The sequence below is a fragment of the Radiomyces spectabilis genome (genome assembly GCF_025331425.1).
Source record: "Radiomyces spectabilis strain NRRL 2753 chromosome Unknown BYT42scaffold_10, whole genome shotgun sequence".
Taxonomy (NCBI): Eukaryota; Fungi; Mucoromycota; class Mucoromycetes; order Mucorales; family Radiomycetaceae; genus Radiomyces; species Radiomyces spectabilis.
Window position 1 is genome coordinate 1,360,764 of NW_026251935.1, and position 20,155 is coordinate 1,380,918.

Genomic DNA, 20,155 nt, shown 5'->3' on the forward strand with positions numbered 1-20,155 from the left:
GACGGACATGTAGGAAATCTCATACCGTTACACAGGATCATGCCGCACCAACACGTGAGCGATGGACTGCATTGCAAATGGGTGTAGTATTGAAGATGAAATGTAGATCCGCAAACACGCTTTGTCATCCCTAAAGTAGCGTTTTGTGGCCAATGTCATTTTTCCGTAGCGGCGAGCCTAAAAGCGTTTGTATTCATGCCTTATCAAAATGGAGCCGTCACAGAAACATGATTCAGTGAGTGGGGCGAGCAAGTAATTGCTAAACTGGATACAGAATTCATGCAAGTCGTTTATTTCAAGCGTAACAAACATAAAAAGGTAAGATAAGCAATGCAAAAGGGGGAATAATAAATGGAGAATGAGACAAAAACAATGCGTGATGAAAAATAATGTGTAATTTTGCAGTATGATGATTATTGATTGATGAATAAGATAAAATGAATATAGGAGTTCTGGATGACGATGCTTTGTCCTAATGAACTGGTTCCATATCCACAGCTGCTGGCAGGTATGAACCCAAGTATTTACAGTATATAGAAAGAGTTAAATTTAAAAAAAAGAAGAAAAAAACGAGCTCTGGAAAAAATGAGTCGTTCGAACCATTAGACACGTTCCTCTTCTTCTTTCAGATGGATTGGTGTCTCTTGGGAATCCTTGTTATTACGGCGGCGGCGGAAGAGTTCCTGGATGCCATCGTATCCACGCAACAACTGATACAAAAGGATCGCACAGTAAGTAGGCAAACCAATACCGTCCAATTGGAAGTTGCCCCACTGCAGCGTGGTCTGCATGGCAGCGCCAATCACGACAGGGATACCGGCCACCAGCAAGTTGCGTGAATCCTTGAAGTCGACCTGGTTTTCAACCCAGATACGAGCACCGGACACTGTGATCAGACCGAATAAAATAATGGACAAGCCACCAAACACACCCTGAGGAATCGTGTGAATAGCAGCTCCGAATTTCTGGATAAAGCCCAGGAAGATAGCAACAACGGCCGCAATTAAAAAGATCAACGTGGAGAAAATCTGAGTGACGGCCATCACACCGATGTTTTCAGAATACGTCGTGGTGCCAGGTCCACCGCCAGAAGCGGCCACAATCGTAGCGACGGCATCGCCCAGAATCGCACGACCAAGATACTTGTCCAAAGGCTGTTCGGCCATTGCACCGACCGCTTTGATGTGACCGAGATTCTCAGCGACCAGCACAACACACACAGGCACAATGATACTGATGGCGTTGCCCTCGAATTTGGGATGAACAAACGTAGGTGCGGCAAACCATTTCGCTTCGTACACTTCGGTGTAATCGATAGCGGGACCGGCGCCCGTGTAACCGCATCCAAAGTTGATAAGATAGCCGATGATCATGCCGATTAAAATAGGAATACGTTTCATCATACCGGGCGCGTAAATACTGGTGAGAGCAATCACCATGACAGTCGTGAAGGCCATCCAACCATCAAAGGATGTCTGTGTCGCATTGGCGAAAGCCGAGGATGACAAATGAATACCGATGGTCATGACGACTGCACCGGTAACCACGGGAGGCATTACAAATTCAATCCACTTGTGACCGAGGAACAACACTAAAAGACCGATACAGCCGTATACCACACCGCAGATAAGAATACCACCTGCAGCGACATCCACATGCTCATTGCGTCCAGACGTAGGCGAATACGAATATCCCGTAGCAGAAACGACCACGCCAATGAATCCAAAAGAAGATCCGACATAGGAAGGCACTATTTACACGAAAGCATCAGAATATGATTGTTTTAAACTTTGAACGAAATTGCGTCCTACCTCTACCACCGGTGGCAATGTAGAAAATGATGGTACCAATGCCAGAGAAGAAAAGAGCCGCTAATCAGACGGTAAATACTATGGATACGCTACCGACCAGCGAGTATCAAACGACTTACTGTTGGTATCCATGCCCATCATGAGGGGAGCTAATTAAATGCTATGTCAACAAAGATACGAGAATAAAGTTTTGAGTGATTGTTTACTTACCTAGTACGGTGGAACCGAACATGGCCAAGACGTGCTGAATGGCCATGAAGAAGCAGTGAATGACAGGCGGTCTTTCGTCAATGTAAATGACACCTTGATAAAATTCACCAGGCGTTAGTATGCCCCGAGGCAATTGCGGCCTATTGTCAAACAGCCTTACCTGATCGCTTGAGAGCATATTTCGGGAAGTAGTTGCGAACGGTATGCCAGGACATTAGTTTGTGGCCAGTGGCAAGGGTCGTTTGACTGCAATCCTCGGCCAACAACTGCGGTTCGTAATCACCCACTTGTTTCTCCATTACGCCTGCCGAGAAAAAAAAAAAAAAGAAAGAAGTGTTTGTTTGTTTCCCGAGAAAAATTGGGGCCTATTTTTTTGTTCGTTTCTTTCTTTTTTTTTTTTTTTCTGATCTGGTAAGGTGACTGCTGCACTGACCAATAGCATTTTTGGATTTCCGCGCCAGTGCAGCCACATACCGAATTAAAAGACGCCTCTTTCAAACGCAGTTCAGCGGCCTGGTATACCACAATGCTTCGCCCTTTCAATTTTTGATATTAAAAGAAATCGGCAGCCAATTTCTTCCTACCTTATGAGCCAAGACGACAGTTCAAGTACTATTTTCTTATTTGCTTATGCGTACACTCATTCACTCCTTTGGCATATCAGGATCATAATTGTACGTTTGTTTTTGCTCCTCAAGAGCTGTACTTTTATTGAATACGATATAGCCACCGCTTGATTTCATGAATGCTTGGTTTTGGGATAGAGTACAGAAAATTGTGTCCTTCCTTGCCCGGGAAAGGAGCAGAAAATTTTTTTCCCTTGTGCACTATTCACCTTCATGAAGCCTTGCCGTAAAAGGTATATTTGTGGCATTAGACATTCGGCGCTCCATATTTGAACGCAGCTGTTACATAGAAGTGATATTATTTCGCTATAAACAAAAACTTTCGGTCTGCTTTGGTACCAGCGCTACCTCATCTCGCTATAAAGAAAATAGCGTTTGGTCTGAGCAACGAAAAAACAAAACATCGTGTACTTTCGGTTTTTTTAATGGACGGCTTTTCATAAAAACAAAATGCAGCTCGAGCTTGACTATTTCGGCATTCTCGCAATCTAATCTCGCTATAAACAAGTACTTTCGGTCTGTTTTGGTACCGACGCTACCTCATCTCGCTATAAAGAAAACAGGGTTCGGTCTGAGCAATGAAAAAATCAAACATCGTGTACTTTTGCTCTTATGAAGAGTGGCCGGTTCAAAAAAACCAAAAGTACTTAAAAAATCGACAACAAAAACACTTTGTTTAAACTTCTGTACTTTTGGTATTTTTCAATGGTGGCTTCTCTAAAAACCAAAAGTGCACGATGTTTGATTTTTTCATTGCTCAACCCTGTTTTCTTTATAGCGAGATGAGGTAGCGTCGGTACCAATACAGACCGAAAGTACTTGTTTATAGCGAGATAAGGTTGCAAGAGCCGAAATTGCCAAGCTCGAGCTGTACTTTTGGTTGTTTTTCAATAGCGGATTTTCATTGGTTGGCACGCAACCAATGCAAAAACCGTCATTCCGAAACAGCCAAAAGTACAGCTGCAGCGAAGCAATTGGGTATTCACGTTCGAATAGCATACAAATGGGCTAAGCAATATTATATGTGTCCTGAGAGGCTTCTTGCAAACAGTTTGCAAAAAGCCCTCCAAAAAAGCTTGTGCAAGCGATTCGCAAATGGTGAAACTCTTTCGTTCCTTTTTCAGTAACCGTGTCAAAAAGCACCTTCAATAAATAGCCAACACAAAAATACTATGGGTACTACGGATATTACGTATGATACTCAAGCAAAATAAAGCAGCTGTTACGATGCTTGCCGAACTTGACTGCTCAAAGGATTTTCCTAATGGTGCAGCGTTTTTTTTTTCTTTTTTTTTTGGTAGTTTACCTGGTTCTTTATTGCTGCATTTTAGCTGTTGGATGGGATGGAGTCGTTTTGACCATTACATGGACTCTCTGTCTCGGCATTTATCCCAACACTTGTAATAATGCGAACGAAACCTTTGAAGTGACTTTTCTTTACACTGTTGCAGGCTTCCATAATCCTTTTTGACAGAGTGTCTTCCTGCAAAAACTTATGGCGCTTAACCTTGCCCTTTGCCACTGCCGAAGATTTTCAATCTGGAGAGTAAGTAGGAAGTATAGATGTTTATAACCTCGATACTCGTATACTTCTTTATGTTCTCATGTGTATGAATGGGTGCATTATCCATAACAATATAGTGACCTTGAATGTGAGATCGTGTCCACAAATGATTACAAATATCGGAGCATGGCTGATTCTTCAAAAATATAGTTTACAGAGGGCCCCTCTTTTAATCATCAATGTACCGAGCGAACAAATGAGTTTGGTTTCAAGTGGGAATGATTCACCAATCTGCAACAAAAGCGATTCTTAAATCAAGTACTCCTAAATCGAATGGTCACTTTATTCATTAACAGTATAACTACTGAGGAAGAAAAACATAATCGTAGCATGGAGAAATTAGTTTGCTAAAATCTAAAAATAATCTGTTCATCCAGCAAGCTATATCACTCAGGATTGCTTGCTGTTAAGACGGGCCAGCAGCAGAAGATATGTTCGGAGATCCATGGATCATGATTTTACAGCTTCCAGCCTCCTCATTTTGTCCGCTGCGAGTCGCCATGGGGATAGCCGGTCCGCTGTTACTGTCGTTGCCGTTGCCAAATGCATTACCATTAAATGCTTGTGTGTTATTGTAAAGATGACTATTGAGAGGCACACCGGCACTGTCAAACCAGACCCCGTTGGAAAAGAAGGGCATGCCATTATTATGGTAAGGCATCGTACTGCTGTTGCCGTTGGAACCTGGAGTGGCGTTCTGGTTCAAGCCGTTGTTAGAGAATGGGGCCTTGTTGTTGGATGCGGCGTTAACGAATGCTGGATTATTGAACGGGGGCATATTAGGATTGGCATTGCAGTTGAAGCCGTTGTTAAAGGCACCTGCACCGGTGTTGTTGATCTGTCCAAAATTATTATTCTGGTGTATGGCTTGTGTTGGTAATCCATCTTTAGGACCAACTTGGGAATCGAAGACAAGATTGGAAGCCGGTCCGATCCAAAGGAAAATACATAATGCGGACGCTACGAAAACGGTGCCAAAGACGACATTGATCGCCGCCCATGCGTCCCAATTCCAATATAGTTCGTGTGCGACGTCAGGAGAAGAAATGACCATCAAGACGATTACGTAGGAGCCTAACAAGCAGACATAGCCACACAAAGCCTTGAGATGGAGAATATGGTCCTTTAGCATGAGCAAGAGACAGATGGCAGATACGGGAAAGTAGATCAGCCCGTAGATGCAGAAACTTAGGAGACCATTCAGCGGCCCATAGTAGTAGTCTCCTGAAAAATCATAAGCCATTCTTGCTAAAATAGCAGCGTAAGTGACGGATGACGCGGTCAATAGTACCGCCCACAGATATCCGCTGTAGACGACATACAGGGTCATTGCCGAGCGTTTACGGCCAGTGATGTGCAGCCATCGAGTCAACTGCCGCGCGGATTCGAAAAAGACAAGCCAGCTGTAGCAGAGACCAAAGGTAGACAACACTTGAAGGACGCCTGCCCATTCTTCGGTGACCTCGAAGTCTTTCAAGACCACAATCACTACTGATGCAATATTACATGCACAGGTAATGATGATGTTTGCATAGGGTTGAATTGATTTGCGTTTGAAGGCCAGGATCAGGGCCGTAATACCGACCACCGCCATAATCCCCAGTCGAACATTGTTGATCGCCAAAAGCGCGGTAGGGTCGGCGTAACCATCATCCATGACGTAAAAGTACTGCACAAAGACAAAAAGACGAAAAATGAGAGACAAACTTTCGACGTGAATGCTTTTTTTTATGGAGGAATCCCCGGTAAATCCATCCATGCTGGTGACACAGCAACAGCTAGTCTTGGCGCAGCCTACCAGATTTAGTCACTGGAGAAAATGTGCCCTTTTGAGCTCATGTTTTGAAACCAGTTTTATTTTTCCTGGTTGATAATTTACTCACCTATCTCAAGTGGTAGTTAACTCCTTGATTTATATTTTACAGAATTTTTAAACAAGAATCGAGCCGTTCAAATTGGCGACTGATATGGAGAGCCGGGTACAGCGTAGGCGCAAGTGGCTGTTGCCTTGATAGATTTCCTGGATCTGCTCAGCATTCAATGATTTGTGTATCAAGTGTAACAATAACAAAGAATATGAGTTGATATTTTGGATCTAAGGAAAGACAGCAACATGTCGATGATGGCTACCAGAAAAGTTCACGCTGAATGCCATGGAGACTGAAAAGATCATGTATTTACAAATAATCGCCTTAACTTACCCGCAACTCGTCTGAAACCTTATTCTATGCCGTTGTCAGGTCCCAGCCACAACATTTAGGCTTTTCTTTTGGTAACTTTGCCACTTGGTGTTCGTGAGTAGCTAGCAGAAATTTATTTCGTATGCCTCTGACCAATGAAACTGGGCTCATTTCAGCCCTTGGCCCTGTGTACTTGGAGAAAAATAACACAGACGTTGATGCGCATCGTGAATCGCTGCAGTAGGAGGCAACGTTGTATATTTTTAACCTTCCTTGCCCCAGAAAAAGAGCATCCTACCCCATTCATCCTTATGATGTCTTGCCATAAAAGGTATATTTGTGGCACTAGACATTCGGCGCTCCATATTTGATTGCAGCTGTTGCATGGAAGTCTCTTGTGTCATTCCCTTGGATGCTGTCCAGTGTATGTCTCAATTGTGTGCGATAACGATCTACCGGTTTAAACCTTATGTGATATGAAACTGATATGACAAAAGAGTGTATGATAATAACTTGAAATTCTTGAAATTGTCGCATTTGGTTCAAGGGTGAAGTAGAAGAATGAAGAACAAAATACTGTACTCGATTCATAAAAATAGCACCTTGGAAGACGGTAACTTTCCATACTTACGCTCTTTCAATATAGTATTTTTTTTTCTCATTGATAACAATGTTGCATACTAATTTGCTTCACCGGACAGAGTACGTTTGTATCATATCGTTCAATGGTACTTGCTGTAAGCGGGTGTTATTGATAGACAATGTAGGGCGTCCTAGTTGTGGTCTGTATTGAAAAGCAGCAATAAGCCCTCTGCATTGCAAATAAACCGCTTTGCGGACTGAATCAGATCGAGAAATTCTTGGCTGTACACAGGCATGATGTGTAACTATCCCTGTTCAAGCGCCGAATCATATTGCATTATAGTGTCTAAGCCACCAATCACTTTAATCCTGCGATTATTGGACGCTTTTCGGTCGGCACATCTGATCCGATTCGGTTTCAGCTTTGATGGACCAAATTAGTTCCAGTGCTTTCAAGTGACCTTGTCATTAAACACTATACGAACATTATGAGCGTTCCAAGAAAATTACGCATTCTCTGCCTTCACGGCATGGTTCAAAATGCGACCGTTTTCCGAAAAAAGACGGCAGTCATTCGCAAGAAGCTGGATGCCATTGCCGAGTTAGGTACACATTGAAACTATTACTGTGGTGACATGACCATTACCACTCAACCTGAGCATTTCTAGTTTATGTCACTGCTCCTCACTTAATTGTCGATCCTCGATATACCTCGGAAGCCATGCGTGAGGCGGCAGCTGACGCCAATGCACCTGAAGGTAAGTTACAAAAAAGGGTCAGTCCGCGCTGGCGAGTTTGAAAGCTGATAGATCGTTTGTATGTCCTTTGATTCGGCTAATACACAGAGTCGAAACCTTTTGGCTGGTGGCAGCCTACATCCGATAATGTATTGACCCCCGATGGCTACTATCAGGGATTTAAAGAATCACTCCAGCATGTCAAAAACATATTGATCAAAGATGTAATTGCGCCTTGTTTTTCATTGATCCATTCCGGTTCTAAATGATGTAATTTGATAGGGCCCATTTGATGCTATATTTGGTTTCTCGCAAGGTAAAGATCATGGATTTCAGTGGAATCAAGTGAGAGAATAACTAACACTTGCCATTGCCTAGGTGCCTGTTTGGCTGCTATAGTGACCGAGCTATTAGAGAACAAGGCGGTGATGCCGGAGCTCATGTCTCCTGACTTTGCGCACCCGCCTTTCCGATTTGCCATTATCTGTGCAGGATTCAAGCCTTTGACGCAAGAGGCCACCCAGAAAGTATTTTCTGAGAAGATCAAGACACCCAGTTTGCATATGCTCGGCGAACAAGATACTCTGATCACACCTGAACGGGCGATTCTTCTGGCCGAAGCTTTTGAGAACCCGGCCATTCTGAAGCATGCAGGAGGGTAAGTCATCATAAAAGGGGGCAATGGCAGTTGTTTTTTTTTCTTGCATACTAATTACCGGATCTTTTTCTTCCAGCCACGTTGTGCCCAGCAATGCTCCAAGCCGCAATGAGCTGGTCGCCTTTGTATCCAAATTTACTCCCACTTCATCCAATTAAAGCATATAGAACTCGGACGAAGAAAGAAAAACATAGACAATGAATACACGTCAAAAATTCATAGAAAAATTGATCAACGTTGAATAGAACTTTCTTGCTCATTTCCTGCATGCGCACGGCTTTGCATACATTTGGATCCTTGGGAATTTACCACACACACATTGATGCCTGAACCATCGGTTGGCCAAATCCGCAACTGATGGTGCCGAGGTACGGAGTTTGAAAAGATCAAAGATACGGCGGAGGTGTTCAAATAAACAGTCCGCCAGTGACTTGGCAAATTGGACGAGAAAATTTTTTTTCGCACCGGTTTAGATATAAAAGCCCCACCATGCGCTTGTTCACAGTACTTGCTCGCTTAATCGATGTACACATGTTCCCGGATAAAAAAGGTAAAGAAAACTTTTCTATTTTATGTATTTTTGTTTTCTCTACAAAACCACAGGTTCAAGTCAGGTGGATCGTCGAGTCTTTGTGGCTCAACTACAATGATGATTCTCTGTTAAACCAGTGGAATAATAACCATCGTCTCGACTGTGCACTGTCTGTTCTAGATGGACACGACTGAGATGATATCGCTTCAACGTGAGTTGAAGGCAATCAGTGGTTGCTTGCAATCACCCAAATGGTTGTCTTCTTAGTTATGGAGCAAACATTTTTTTCTTTGGAAACCTCGTATTTCTTTTGAATATGAAGCTAACCAATTCTTTACAGTTTCCTAGGTATGACTCGTCTCTCCTTAGACTTTTTATCCTTTTGAATATGCAATAAATCTTCTATTTTTATCTATTTTATATGTCGTTTCTCTTTTATATTGTTGAATATGGAGTATATTTTGATAACCTTTCCCGAGATCCACTACGGGGTCTATTTTTTGCCAGGGCATGCTTTTTGCTTTAGTGACAAGGGTAAGGACTTGTTTGGGATCCCTTTATGTCGTGGCGGTCCGGTACTTATTCAACCATTACCGTGTTGCTTAAATTGCTTGTAAGTTGGTTGAGCTTGATGGCATTTCAGGATCTAAGAGAGGTCGTGATCTACCCACTGTGTCACCCTGAACTATACGCTGATTCGTCTCTGATTTGCTGGATGTTGAGAACATACTCAAACCGTACGAGTGATGTTTTTAAAACGGCAAAGCCGGCAATATAAAGGCTAGCCGGTCTGTTCTCTCTGCTATGAGGAGCAAGATAGATGGACCCTCTTGCAGCGGATGTGTGAGTTTCGATCAAATTCGAATCAAGAAGGCTTACGAGAATTGATAACGGTCCCCCCCTTGATTCCTGGAGAGTTCAATCTGAAACGAGAATCCTTAAATAGTATTTGGTGATCGTCATTCCGATCGCAATGACACTTTTTATGAATCATTCAGGAACTTTTTTTTGTTTCCCAAAATGTTTAGAAACCAATCGAACATTACTTTGTAAATGTACGGTAATCGTTGGTGGAAGCAAAGTTAGCCCGCGGATAAAAAGTGCTATCATACACATAAAATTGTAGTATGCTGGTCTTGGAAATTCCCTTCCAACTTCGATAGTCGAAGGCGAGTATTGTGATGGCTTCATTGTAATTGATCCAAAACCAACGAGGACTAAAAGATAACTGGCTAAAAAGAATGTATAAATCGGCAAAAGGATATACCAACAGCTTGTTAATTGGTGATTGAAAGTTTAAAGTTGGGGTCTTTTTCCATGGCATCATATAACGGGTCTGTGTGGCATCAAGATGTCTTGCGGACATTGAAACGATTTCCAAAACTTGTCGATTGGATGCAGTCACAACTTCCCAATTCTCGGTGAAGGCAAGACCCTTTTTTTTTGCTTTTTTTTCTTTTTGGTATTTTCTTCACTCCGTCTGTGGTCCTCTGCCTCTCTGTGTAAAAACGAAGCAGCAGTTCATACCAGAAGTCGACCTTTGTTTAATTCTTCTTTTTCTATCATGAGCTGCTCAGCGGCTGACCAACCGTTACCTCACGATGATTCCATCTCCCCATCGCAACCCAAGCAAGCTCGGTCTCCTAGCATCCCTGACGGGCATTCCCCAGAAGCCGATGACGATATTTATTATGCCATGATGTTATCTGGCTATCTAAACGAACAACAAGCTCCAACAGATAATAACAGTGATCCAACTCAGCCGGTCGACGGTGGCTCACTGGCCGACCCGGCTGCTTCTGCGGATGACGATTTCCCTATTAGTCGACACCTTGTTGAGGAGGTTGAAAAGGACGAAGACGACAGATTGGATTCAATGGACGAAGCATCACCGATTCTATGGTATGTAGAATTGTTCACCTTGGCATGAATACTTTTCTTTTTTCTCAAGCACTATCGAAATGATGGTCCGATGATGCATTGTTTTTTTTCGGCGCTTGTGCAACAATGGCTCTAACCAATTTTTTTTTCGACCATGGTAGGGTTCCTGCGAATAAGCATCCCGAAATTGCACCCAGCGAGTTCGCGACCTGGATTCAAACACATGGTGTAGCTACGGCTCGTCGGGCATCTATGGTCCGTCGCAAGAATTCGGTCTTGTCGCAATCACACACTTCAATGGACGACGATGAACATACCGGAGCACCACCGGACGAAAGTACAACAGAGGAAAGTTCAGGCTCAGTTGAAACAGCAGAATCAGCAGAGTCAGAGCCTTCTTCGTCCACCACCGTTGATAATGAGTTGCCCCAATGGACCATAAGCGATCTCAAGGGTAACTATTTTATTTTTTACTTCAATATTTCTTGTTTTATCCCTGTTGCACAGGGGAAAAAGAATGCAAGACGAGAAAAAGAAACGGAAAAACTAATTCCGGTATCCTCTTAAGCAAATCGAAGTTGGGAAAAATACGTATTTGATCGATATCCTTCCTGTGTGGATAATTCGCATGGAGCGGTTCCAAAGAGCAAACGCCCACTGCTTCGAAGGTCAGCTTTGTCAGCACGAGAGAGAGATCGAAAAGGAAGCAGCAATAAACTGGTGATGCGAGGCCAAATGCGACGGTCAAAGTCGGTACGGCAACGTCATGGCTCAGTCGATCAAACATCAATTGCTTCTACTCCGCATGAAGGCATTACGTTGTACGATCGCCCTGTCAGTATGCGTGAATGGATCGATTTGGGTTCAGCTAGTCTTCAGTCCAACGATTCTCGAAATGGTATTCTTTCACGGGTCCAGGATGCGGAATCTCAAGTATACTCCCATTTTTTGGAAACCAACGAACCCACGGCGGCGGATCAAGGAGAAGAAGTACCACCGGCAACCGCCACCGGAGTAGGAGAAGATGAGGAGGAACAAGATCAAAAAGAAGCGATACCTTCACCAATCGTGGAGCAAAAAGTCATTGCCGAGCCTATCATTGATGACATTCAGCCGGTCTCTGAAAAAGCGCATGCAGAAGATGTCGAACCGACAAGTGCAAATATTCTGGATACTATTGATGAAGAACTGAGCGAACCGACAACGAAAGAAAGCGCCGCACCGGCTCGACCAGGGTTGACGGGACGTCCTTCGCTTCAACGTTCAGCGTCAGAGGGGATTGTTCGAACGATGAAACCTGAAAAGACGAACAAGCAAGATAAGCGATCTTCCTGGTTTGGCGGGTTTTTCAGTGATAAGGAAAAGAAATCACGCCATGCTTTGCGAAAGGTGGATCATGAGAAAGCGAAAAGACCACCGATGCAGCGTGAGGATACGCCAATTGAAGAACCTCGACCTGCATTAGCACGCGTTGAATCCGCCTCAAATGTTGCGGTGGCTTCATCAAAGAAACCCGGATTCGCTTCCTTTATCTCCCGGTCACTCAACTTGAAGCCGCATTCCAAAGTACTATCAAAGATTGGTGCCCATCCGCCGTCGAAAAAACTGCATCACACTAATCAGCCACCGCAACCGACACTCCCTTCCACGCCACTTTTCCTTCACAGCTATCGTTTACCTATCCACGTTGAACGCGCCATATACCGTTTATCTCATGTCAAATTAGCCGATCCTCGTCGCCCGTTACTTCATCAAGTCCTCATTTCCAATCTCATGTTCTGGTATCTCTCCATTATCGATGTACAGCAAGAAACGCAGCAACTCACTTCTACGAATCCTTGGCGTGAAGACGAAGATCGCCCTCCACGTCCGTCCACACCGAAAAAAGCGTCAAAATCATCGTCGCGAAAAAGTTCACCATCCAATACTTCGACCAAGCATATTCATTTTGAGCAACCACCAAATTCATCGCCATCTCCTTCGGAAACCCATACGGCCAAGAAAGGACATAATCGAATGAGTCGAATGCTGTCTTCTGCCAAAAAAGGATCCAAGGATCTGGCGCATAAAATGCAATCCATCAATTCCGCCGGGACCCCTGCTGCCTCTTTCACCTCAACGACACGTCCTCATCCACCCATCAACCGCCACTCGGATTCTGGCGCTGTGAAATCTTCCAAAAAGCAAGGGAAACACTCTCCCGGTGTCAATAACAACAAGGAGCGCCCGAAGACATTCCACGGTTTGGAAAGCGTGTCTAAAGATACAGCGCATCATGATACGGTGAACGATGGAACACGTGCAACCACTCCGCTGTCGGATGACGATATGCCTTTAAGTTTCTATCAAAAATAATTTTTACTATCTACACGTTTTTTGCTTTTATTTGTAATATGTCGCTTTTACTTTTTTTTGGTTTCTGGTTTCGATTTTATGTTTTTCTTAACCCAGTAGCAATAATAATTTTTTTTGATCTCATTGTTTCTTTATCGAATGACATCAAAAATAACAACGATGTCTTGGACCTGTTTCAACAAAATGATGCTTTGTCATGTCAAGGAAATATTGTTTGAATGAATTCGATGACAATACACTACAAATATTGCCTAATAAATAAGCCACCCAACCGTATTTTTCAGCATATTGGCGCTTTTGGTGCTTTTAGGTTCGTTTCCTCTTCCCCCCCCCCTTTTTTTTTGAAACAATGATGATGGTTGTCGATGGATGACTGAAAGTCACGTGCAGCAACTCTAAAGACGGGGCGGATTTTCGCGGTTTTCTTGTTTTTCGGTTTCCCTTCCTTATTTTTTTTTGTGCGCATCTATTTCCCAAAGGGATAAGGTTTTTTTTTCAGCTTTTTTTATTTTTACTTTTTTTCTTCTTTTTCTTTGTCTGCACTGTAAAAGTATGGGTAATACTGTCTCGAAAAAACATGGACGTAAAGATAAGAGAGCAAAGAGCAAGAGTATGCCTCCACCCCCTCGTTTGGAATTACCAGAGAATGACAAGAGTACCAATACGACCCATTCCGTTAGCTCGATTCTCATGAACTCACAACATCGTAATTCGTTACCTGCCCGACCCACGACTCACGGTGATTCGGCATTAGCTCGGTTGAATCCGGATTACCCCGTCGGTAGTAAACCGTCGCCGCCGTCGGCGAGCGATACAGACGAACAACAAGATACCATCCACGCCTCGGACCCGTTCCAAGGCAAAGTGGAAAATTTGCAACAACATAAATTACTGGCCACTTCGGATTTTTGGCCACCGCAAGGACAAGATAAACAACTATTGGATGCCGACGCTAATCAATTAACGGTCGGGTCCATGAACCAGTTGACGGTGAACTCGATCAACAATCAATTGACTGTTAATTCCATGAACAGTATAAATACAACTACCAACATTGACGAATTTATCCATCGATTACTGGAAGCAGGCTATACTTCCAAGGTTTCCAAGCAACTGTGTCTCAAGAGTTCCGAAGTCAATGCGATCTGTCGTGCCGCCATGGAGATCTTTCTCAGTCAACCGGTAAGTCCATCGTCTTCATCGTCTTGGCGCGCACCCGTTTTTCCCCTTTTAATTACGTTGCTCGCTTTGAATTGGGACCTGTATTGGATTTTTTTTTGTTTCTGTTTTTGTTTTCCCTTATATTGGCGGAATGAATGTAATGTGTGGCAAATTAACCCAAAGCATGAATGGGTGCACATGCCAAAGATACATTTTTTTGTCGAGAAAACACATTGACCATTCCCATATACAGCTTAGATTCCATGAAGTGTATCTCATTTTTCCCTTTTTTCCGTTTTGTGTAGTCCTTGCTAGAGCTTTCACCACCTGTCAAGATTGTCGGTGATACTCACGGACAATACTCTGACCTGATCCGACTTTTTGAGATGGGCGGATTTCCACCCAGCAGCAACTATCTATTTTTAGGAGATTACGTCGATCGCGGAAAACAGAGTCTAGAAACCATGTTGCTTCTTTTGTGTTACAAGATCAAATATCCCGAAAATTTCTTTTTGTTGCGGGGCAATCATGAAAGTGCCAACGTGACCAAAGGTAAGTCCATCCATTCAACTTTTATTAGCATGAATCCAGGTAAAAGTAAAATGGCTCATTGGATCCCGGTTCATGGTATTGTAGTTTACGGTTTTTACGATGAGTGCAAGCGACGGCTGAGTCCAAAGATGTGGCGAACATTTGTGGATGTCTTCAACACGTTACCTATTGCCGCGTTGGTCGCCGGCAAGATCTTCTGCGTGCACGGTGGATTGTCGCCGTCACTTCACAACATGGACGAAATTCGCAACATTCAACGACCTACCGACGTTCCCGATTACGGTTTGCTGAACGATTTGCTGTGGTCGGATCCTTCAGAAGTGACGGTGGATTGGGAGGACAACGAACGTGGTGTATCGTATTGTTTCGGCAAAAAGGTGATTAACGAGTTCTTGGCAAAGTTCGACTTGGATCTAGTGTGTCGTGCGCACATGGTTGTCGAAGATGGGTACGAATTCTTCAATGATCGTACGTTGGTCACTGTTTTCTCGGCTCCCAATTACTGCGGTGAATTTGACAATTTTGGAGCCATCATGAGCGTGAGCGAAGAATTACTTTGCAGTTTTGAACTTTTAACGCCGGCCGATCATCCGCTGGCTAAAGAGAAACTGAACAAGAACAACAAGCAAAAGAAATAACTAGAAAAAGGGCGTGGTTTCTTGTTTATCAGTTTTCTTTTTATTGATTTACTTGATGTCCCCCGCTTGGTGACTCGCAACCCAACGATCGATATTCCCATCTGCACACGTATCAAACACCCACCCATCCTACACTCACACAACTCGAACACACGCATGCAACGCACGCAACAAATACTTACGCGCGCACAAAAAAAAACACAACACGAACAGGCACTGTCATCTTCTGTTCACTTGTGAACGTTATTTTGTTTCCTTTCTGCTCTCTGTTTCTTCCTTTTCTTATTCTTCTTTTTGTTTGCTTAATTGTAATGTATAAAGCGTTTTTTTTTTGTGCCGCCAATGAACCTCCAAGCAAGAGTAACGGGAAACCCAAAAAAAAATAGAAAAAGCGTAATATAACGAATGCGGGGATTGAATTGTGTTTTGCTTTCGTCACCCTCGGCCCACCCTGGGGCTCCCTTTTTTTTTTCAACAGCATACAAATTAAAATTTGTTCTCGTTCTTTAGCAATTACCGCACGACCCAACTCCCACTCCCCCCTCTCTCCCCCACTCCTATAGCATCATGTTGCGCGTCATCAATAAAGCTGGTGTGGTGCGCAGAGCACCAGCAATTCTTACGGCTGGAGGTACGATGATTTCCCCACCTTGAAAACAAAACAAAAAAACAAACAACAATAACAACTTCAACAGGCCCGAGAATTGGGCCTTTAAAGAATCAACAATAACTAATCTCGAATTTTTTCTTTTTTTTTTTCCTACACAGCACGAAGCTTGCATGCGTCTACCACCCGAAAGGAAGAAGTCGAAGTGTTCATTGACGGAAAATCCGTCATGATTGAACAAGGTTCCGCCTTGATTCAAGCTTGCGAAAAAGCCGGCGTGGACGTAAGTGACCCATGCGCGCCATACCTCCTCCATTCCATCAAACTAAAACATTGTTTAATATAATCTACAGATTCCTCGTTTCTGTTATCATGGTAACGTTCGACGACCCATTTCTCAGTGACAAACATAATTTCTCCATGGACGCGGTGTTTATATTCTTCTTCCTCTTTTTTTTTTTCTAATTTAGAGCGTCTTTCGGTGGCTGGTAATTGCCGTATGTGTCTTGTCGAAGTCGAACGAGCACCTAAACCGGTGGCTTCATGTGCGTATCCTGTGATGCCTGGCATGAAGGTCAAGACGAACTCGCCCATGGTTCACAAAGCCCGTGAAGGTGTGATGGAATTTTTGTTGTACAACCATCCCTTGGATTGCCCTATTTGCGATCAGGGTGGTGAGTGCGATCTTCAAGATCAGAGCATGCGTTACGGTAGCGATCGTGGTCGCTTCTTTGAACCTCGTGGCAAGCGTGCCGTCGAAGATAAAAACTTTGGTCCCTTGATCAAGACGGAAATGACCCGTTGTATCCAGTGTACCCGTTGTGTTCGTTTCGCCAACGAAGTGGCCGGTGCTCCCGAATTGGGTACCAGCGGTCGAGGCAATGATATGCAGATTAGCACCTACATCGAAAAGACCATTGAAAGTGAAATGTCCGGTAACGTCATTGATTTGTGCCCTGTCGGTGCCTTGACCTCCAAGCCGTACCAAATGACGTCGCGTCCTTGGGAATTGAAAAAATATGAAACGATCGATGTTTCCGATGCCGTTGGCAGCAACATCCGTTTGGACACACGTGGTGTTGAAGTGATGCGTATTCTTCCCCGAGTGAATGATGAAGTCAACGAAGAATGGATTTCCGATAAGACCCGGTTCTTCTATGATGGTTTGAAGGTGCAACGTCTTACTACCCCTCTTGTCCGAGATGGCGATCGATTCGTTCCTGCTACCTGGGAAAATGCTCTTCAACGTGTGGCCACTGAATTGAACAAGGTCGAAGGCAACAGCGCCAAGGCGGTGGCCGGTCACTTGGCCGACGCTGAATCGATGGTCGCTCTGAAGGATTTGTTTAACCGTCTTGGTTCCGAGAACTTGACGATTGATGCCCCCAATGGTAACAAGCCATTGGCTGTGAACGCCGATTTCCGATCCAACTATACCTTGAACTCGACCCTTGCAGGTGCCGAAGAAGCCGATGTCGTCCTTTTGATCGGTTCCAACCCTCGTCACGAAGCCCCTATTCTTAACACTCGATTCCGCAAATCGTACCTTCACAACGGTCAGGACTTTGGTGTGATTGGTGAACCCGTGGATCTCACCTACGACTATGCCCACATTGGTCAAGATGCCAAGGCTTTGGATGCCCTTTTGGACGGTTCGCATCCCTTCGCCAAGCGATTGGCCGAAGCCAAGAAGCCATTGATCCTTGTCGGTTCCGGTGTGATTGAAAATGCAAAGGACAGCGAATACATCCTTTCCAAGGTCGCCGAATTGGCCGAAAAGCACAAGGACACCGTCTTCCAGGAAGAATGGACCGGTTACAATGTCTTGCAAAGAGTAAGTTAAATTCGCTTTTTTGGTGTAGCTTTAGGAGGGTGTTCAATACAGGAGACTGATGTGAAGACCAATTTCTTTTTTTTCTTATTCGATTAGGCTGCTGGTCGTACCGCTGCTTATGAAGTGGGTTTCGTGCCTAGCTCTGAAAACGCAAGTGCTACACCTGCCAAGTTCTTGTACTTGTTGAATGCGGATGAAGTGACGGCGGCGGAGATCCCCAAGGATGCGTTTGTTGTGTACCAAGGTCACCATGGTGATGTTGGTGCCCAGTTTGCGGATGTGATCCTTCCTGGTTCGGCTTTCACGGAAAAGAATGCCACGTTTGTCAACACTGAAGGTCGTACGCAGATCACCCGTGCCGGTGTCAATCCTCCTGCTGCTGCTCGTGAAGATTGGCAAATCATTCGTGCTTTATCAGAAGTGGCTGGCCAGACCTTACCTTACGATGACCTTGCTTCGGTTCGTGCACGTTTATCCGAGATCAGTCCTGCACTTACCCGATACGATGTGATTGAGAAGCCATCCGTGGCCCAGCTCGGTCTCTCATCGCTCAAGAAGTCCAATGTCAGCAGCTCTGGTGAAGCACTGACTTCAGTGATCAAGAACTTTTACCAGACCGATGTCATTTCTCGCGCCTCCAGCACCATGGCTAAATGCTCCAAAGTATGGGTACAAGGAAAGGAAGTCGACGATGAATTAGAAAGAGCGGCTGCTTAAGCCTACCAACACGATAGAAAAAAGAAAACCCCTCTGAAAAAAAAATTCAAAAAAGCTTCACTATCATGTCATGAATTTACTGTTTCTTTTTCGTTAGTCGTAAAAAATTCCACTCAATAGCTATACATCGTTTCTTTCTGCTTGTATTTTTTTTCTCTTTCTTTTATTATGTTTTCCAACAAAATCCTTTCAATAGACACCAGAAGAAAAAAAAACACTCTCCCGACCATGGTTTTGTTAGTATTTCATTGTTTACATTGTCAAATCTGGAAACTGGAAAGATTGACGATGGGCGCAAGAATGACAAGTTGGATCGATAGCCCGACTGTCACCGGCACGTCGTACGGCGTTACATACTACTGTATTCAAAATAATAGAGTTGTCGAATCGCAAGCAGCCCTGTTATTCGGATAATGACATTTTCGTCTTTGAGGGGGGTTGTTGCAACGGTATTTTCAGAACATTCCACGTTAGTCTGCTACTGAATAGTCAGTCTTTTTTTTTGCCCATCTCCTGCCTCAGTCCTTTTTTTTGAAAGCGTCTAGGCTCACAAAGGATAGAGGATCCTCAAGCAAGAAAAATGCATGTTGAAAGGGAAGAAAAAAAAACAGCAGCACAGACATCATCCTTCACCCTTGGTTGAGATGAGATTGAGTCCAGAATTTACATTACTAATCTATCGATGCTTCCCCTTTCGCATTATGTTCTTCCCGGATAAATGACAGACGACAGTAGAGGGCGAGTTGTAAGGAGTTTTTGATGCTGCATGATAACAGCCGCCGGTAAATGACTTGCAAGTAGGACGGTCTGTCAAACATCTGTACAAAGCAACGATTGGTCACTGTGGCACGGAGACTTATCTGCGCAAGTGTGCGGAATTGGTAGAACCGAAGCATCTTTCAATGACCAAGCAAACTTTTTTTTAGGAGATGGTTGTTTCGCGCGAAGAGGACGATCAAAAGGGAGCAATGAAGGAATTGAGATATTACGTGTACATTTTTACGCTATTTGCATACTCTGCAAATTGAGGAGTAACGCTTTTTACCTTTTTGTATGTCCAATGAGACACCTAAATAAATAAAGTAAACAAAAAAAAAACGGCTACACCGACATGTCACAGATGGATCGGATTTTCATTTCAAAAAGGGAGTGGTTGATATTTTTTTTTTCCATCCAGCTCCTATGACATTCTATTTGAGATAACACTCTGCCTTCCCCCCCCCCATTCTTTCATCATACATTACCACTTGGCATCACTGTATTAAGAAAAACAGAGGCTAAACAAGGGTAACACGATCCTTCCAAAAGTTTCCCATCGTTAAAGAAAGGTGCAATGCGGCAGATACAATCAAGGACCCGTGTCATATGAAAGTGAAGAGGAGAAAGGGAGAGATTCAAAGCCGCGTTCACCGGAGAAGAAAACGAAATGGATAGTCCGAAAGCAACCCTCGACTTGCAGTGGGAGCCATAGAGACGCCGGGGCCATCCTGAGTTTCAATGGGCAACGATG

The 20,155-nt window shown here is 43.9% G+C and overlaps 7 protein-coding genes across 7 annotated transcripts; 5 read left to right on the plus strand and 2 right to left on the minus strand.

The window, feature by feature from the left end:
* Window positions 1–279: 279 nt before the first annotated feature.
* Window positions 280–2,371, minus strand: BYT42DRAFT_579496 (permease family-domain-containing protein). The gene is made up of 5 exons (XM_051569402.1): window positions 2,182–2,371; window positions 2,022–2,114; window positions 1,931–1,960; window positions 1,812–1,871; window positions 280–1,750 (listed from the first exon to the last, which is right to left on the minus strand). The coding sequence occupies exons 1-5, from the start codon at window positions 2,318–2,320 to the stop codon at window positions 603–605; spliced, it is 1,470 nt and encodes a 489-aa protein (XP_051421307.1). The 5' UTR covers window positions 2,321–2,371; the 3' UTR covers window positions 280–602.
* Window positions 2,372–4,489: 2,118 nt separating this feature from the next.
* Window positions 4,490–6,458, minus strand: BYT42DRAFT_606968 (uncharacterized protein). The gene is made up of 2 exons (XM_051571164.1): window positions 6,095–6,458; window positions 4,490–5,994 (listed from the first exon to the last, which is right to left on the minus strand). Exon 2 carries the CDS (start codon window positions 5,968–5,970, stop codon window positions 4,618–4,620), a length of 1,353 nt encoding a protein of 450 aa, XP_051421308.1. The 5' UTR covers window positions 5,971–5,994; window positions 6,095–6,458; the 3' UTR covers window positions 4,490–4,617.
* A 925-nt stretch (window positions 6,459–7,383) lies between these two features.
* Window positions 7,384–8,886, plus strand: BYT42DRAFT_579498 (serine hydrolase FSH). Its single transcript, XM_051569403.1, has 6 exons — window positions 7,384–7,579; window positions 7,642–7,731; window positions 7,819–7,934; window positions 7,993–8,026; window positions 8,089–8,368; window positions 8,445–8,886. The coding sequence occupies exons 1-6, from the start codon at window positions 7,462–7,464 to the stop codon at window positions 8,524–8,526; spliced, it is 720 nt and encodes a 239-aa protein (XP_051421309.1). The 5' UTR covers window positions 7,384–7,461; the 3' UTR covers window positions 8,527–8,886.
* Window positions 8,887–9,294: 408 nt separating this feature from the next.
* BYT42DRAFT_579501 (uncharacterized protein) lies at window positions 9,295–9,813 on the plus strand. The gene has a single exon (XM_051569404.1). The coding sequence runs from the start codon at window positions 9,460–9,462 to the stop codon at window positions 9,676–9,678; it is 219 nt and encodes a 72-aa protein (XP_051421310.1). The 5' UTR covers window positions 9,295–9,459; the 3' UTR covers window positions 9,679–9,813.
* Window positions 9,814–10,378: 565 nt separating this feature from the next.
* BYT42DRAFT_579503 (uncharacterized protein) lies at window positions 10,379–13,393 on the plus strand. The gene is made up of 3 exons (XM_051569405.1): window positions 10,379–10,802; window positions 10,943–11,235; window positions 11,350–13,393. The coding sequence occupies exons 1-3, from the start codon at window positions 10,465–10,467 to the stop codon at window positions 13,134–13,136; spliced, it is 2,418 nt and encodes an 805-aa protein (XP_051421311.1). The 5' UTR covers window positions 10,379–10,464; the 3' UTR covers window positions 13,137–13,393.
* A 128-nt stretch (window positions 13,394–13,521) lies between these two features.
* BYT42DRAFT_579505 (Metallo-dependent phosphatase-like protein) lies at window positions 13,522–15,971 on the plus strand. Its single transcript, XM_051569406.1, has 2 exons — window positions 13,522–14,318; window positions 14,603–15,971. The coding sequence occupies exons 1-2, from the start codon at window positions 13,689–13,691 to the stop codon at window positions 15,485–15,487; spliced, it is 1,515 nt and encodes a 504-aa protein (XP_051421312.1). The 5' UTR covers window positions 13,522–13,688; the 3' UTR covers window positions 15,488–15,971.
* Window positions 15,972–16,054: 83 nt separating this feature from the next.
* BYT42DRAFT_616355 (G subunit of NADH dehydrogenase) lies at window positions 16,055–18,645 on the plus strand (the record flags this gene model as incomplete). The annotated part of the gene is made up of 5 exons (XM_051572056.1): window positions 16,055–16,118; window positions 16,256–16,377; window positions 16,448–16,469; window positions 16,565–17,928; window positions 18,025–18,645. 5 exons carry the CDS (start codon window positions 16,055–16,057, stop codon window positions 18,643–18,645), a joined length of 2,193 nt encoding a protein of 730 aa, XP_051421313.1.
* Between the last annotated feature and the right edge of the window lie 1,510 nt (window positions 18,646–20,155).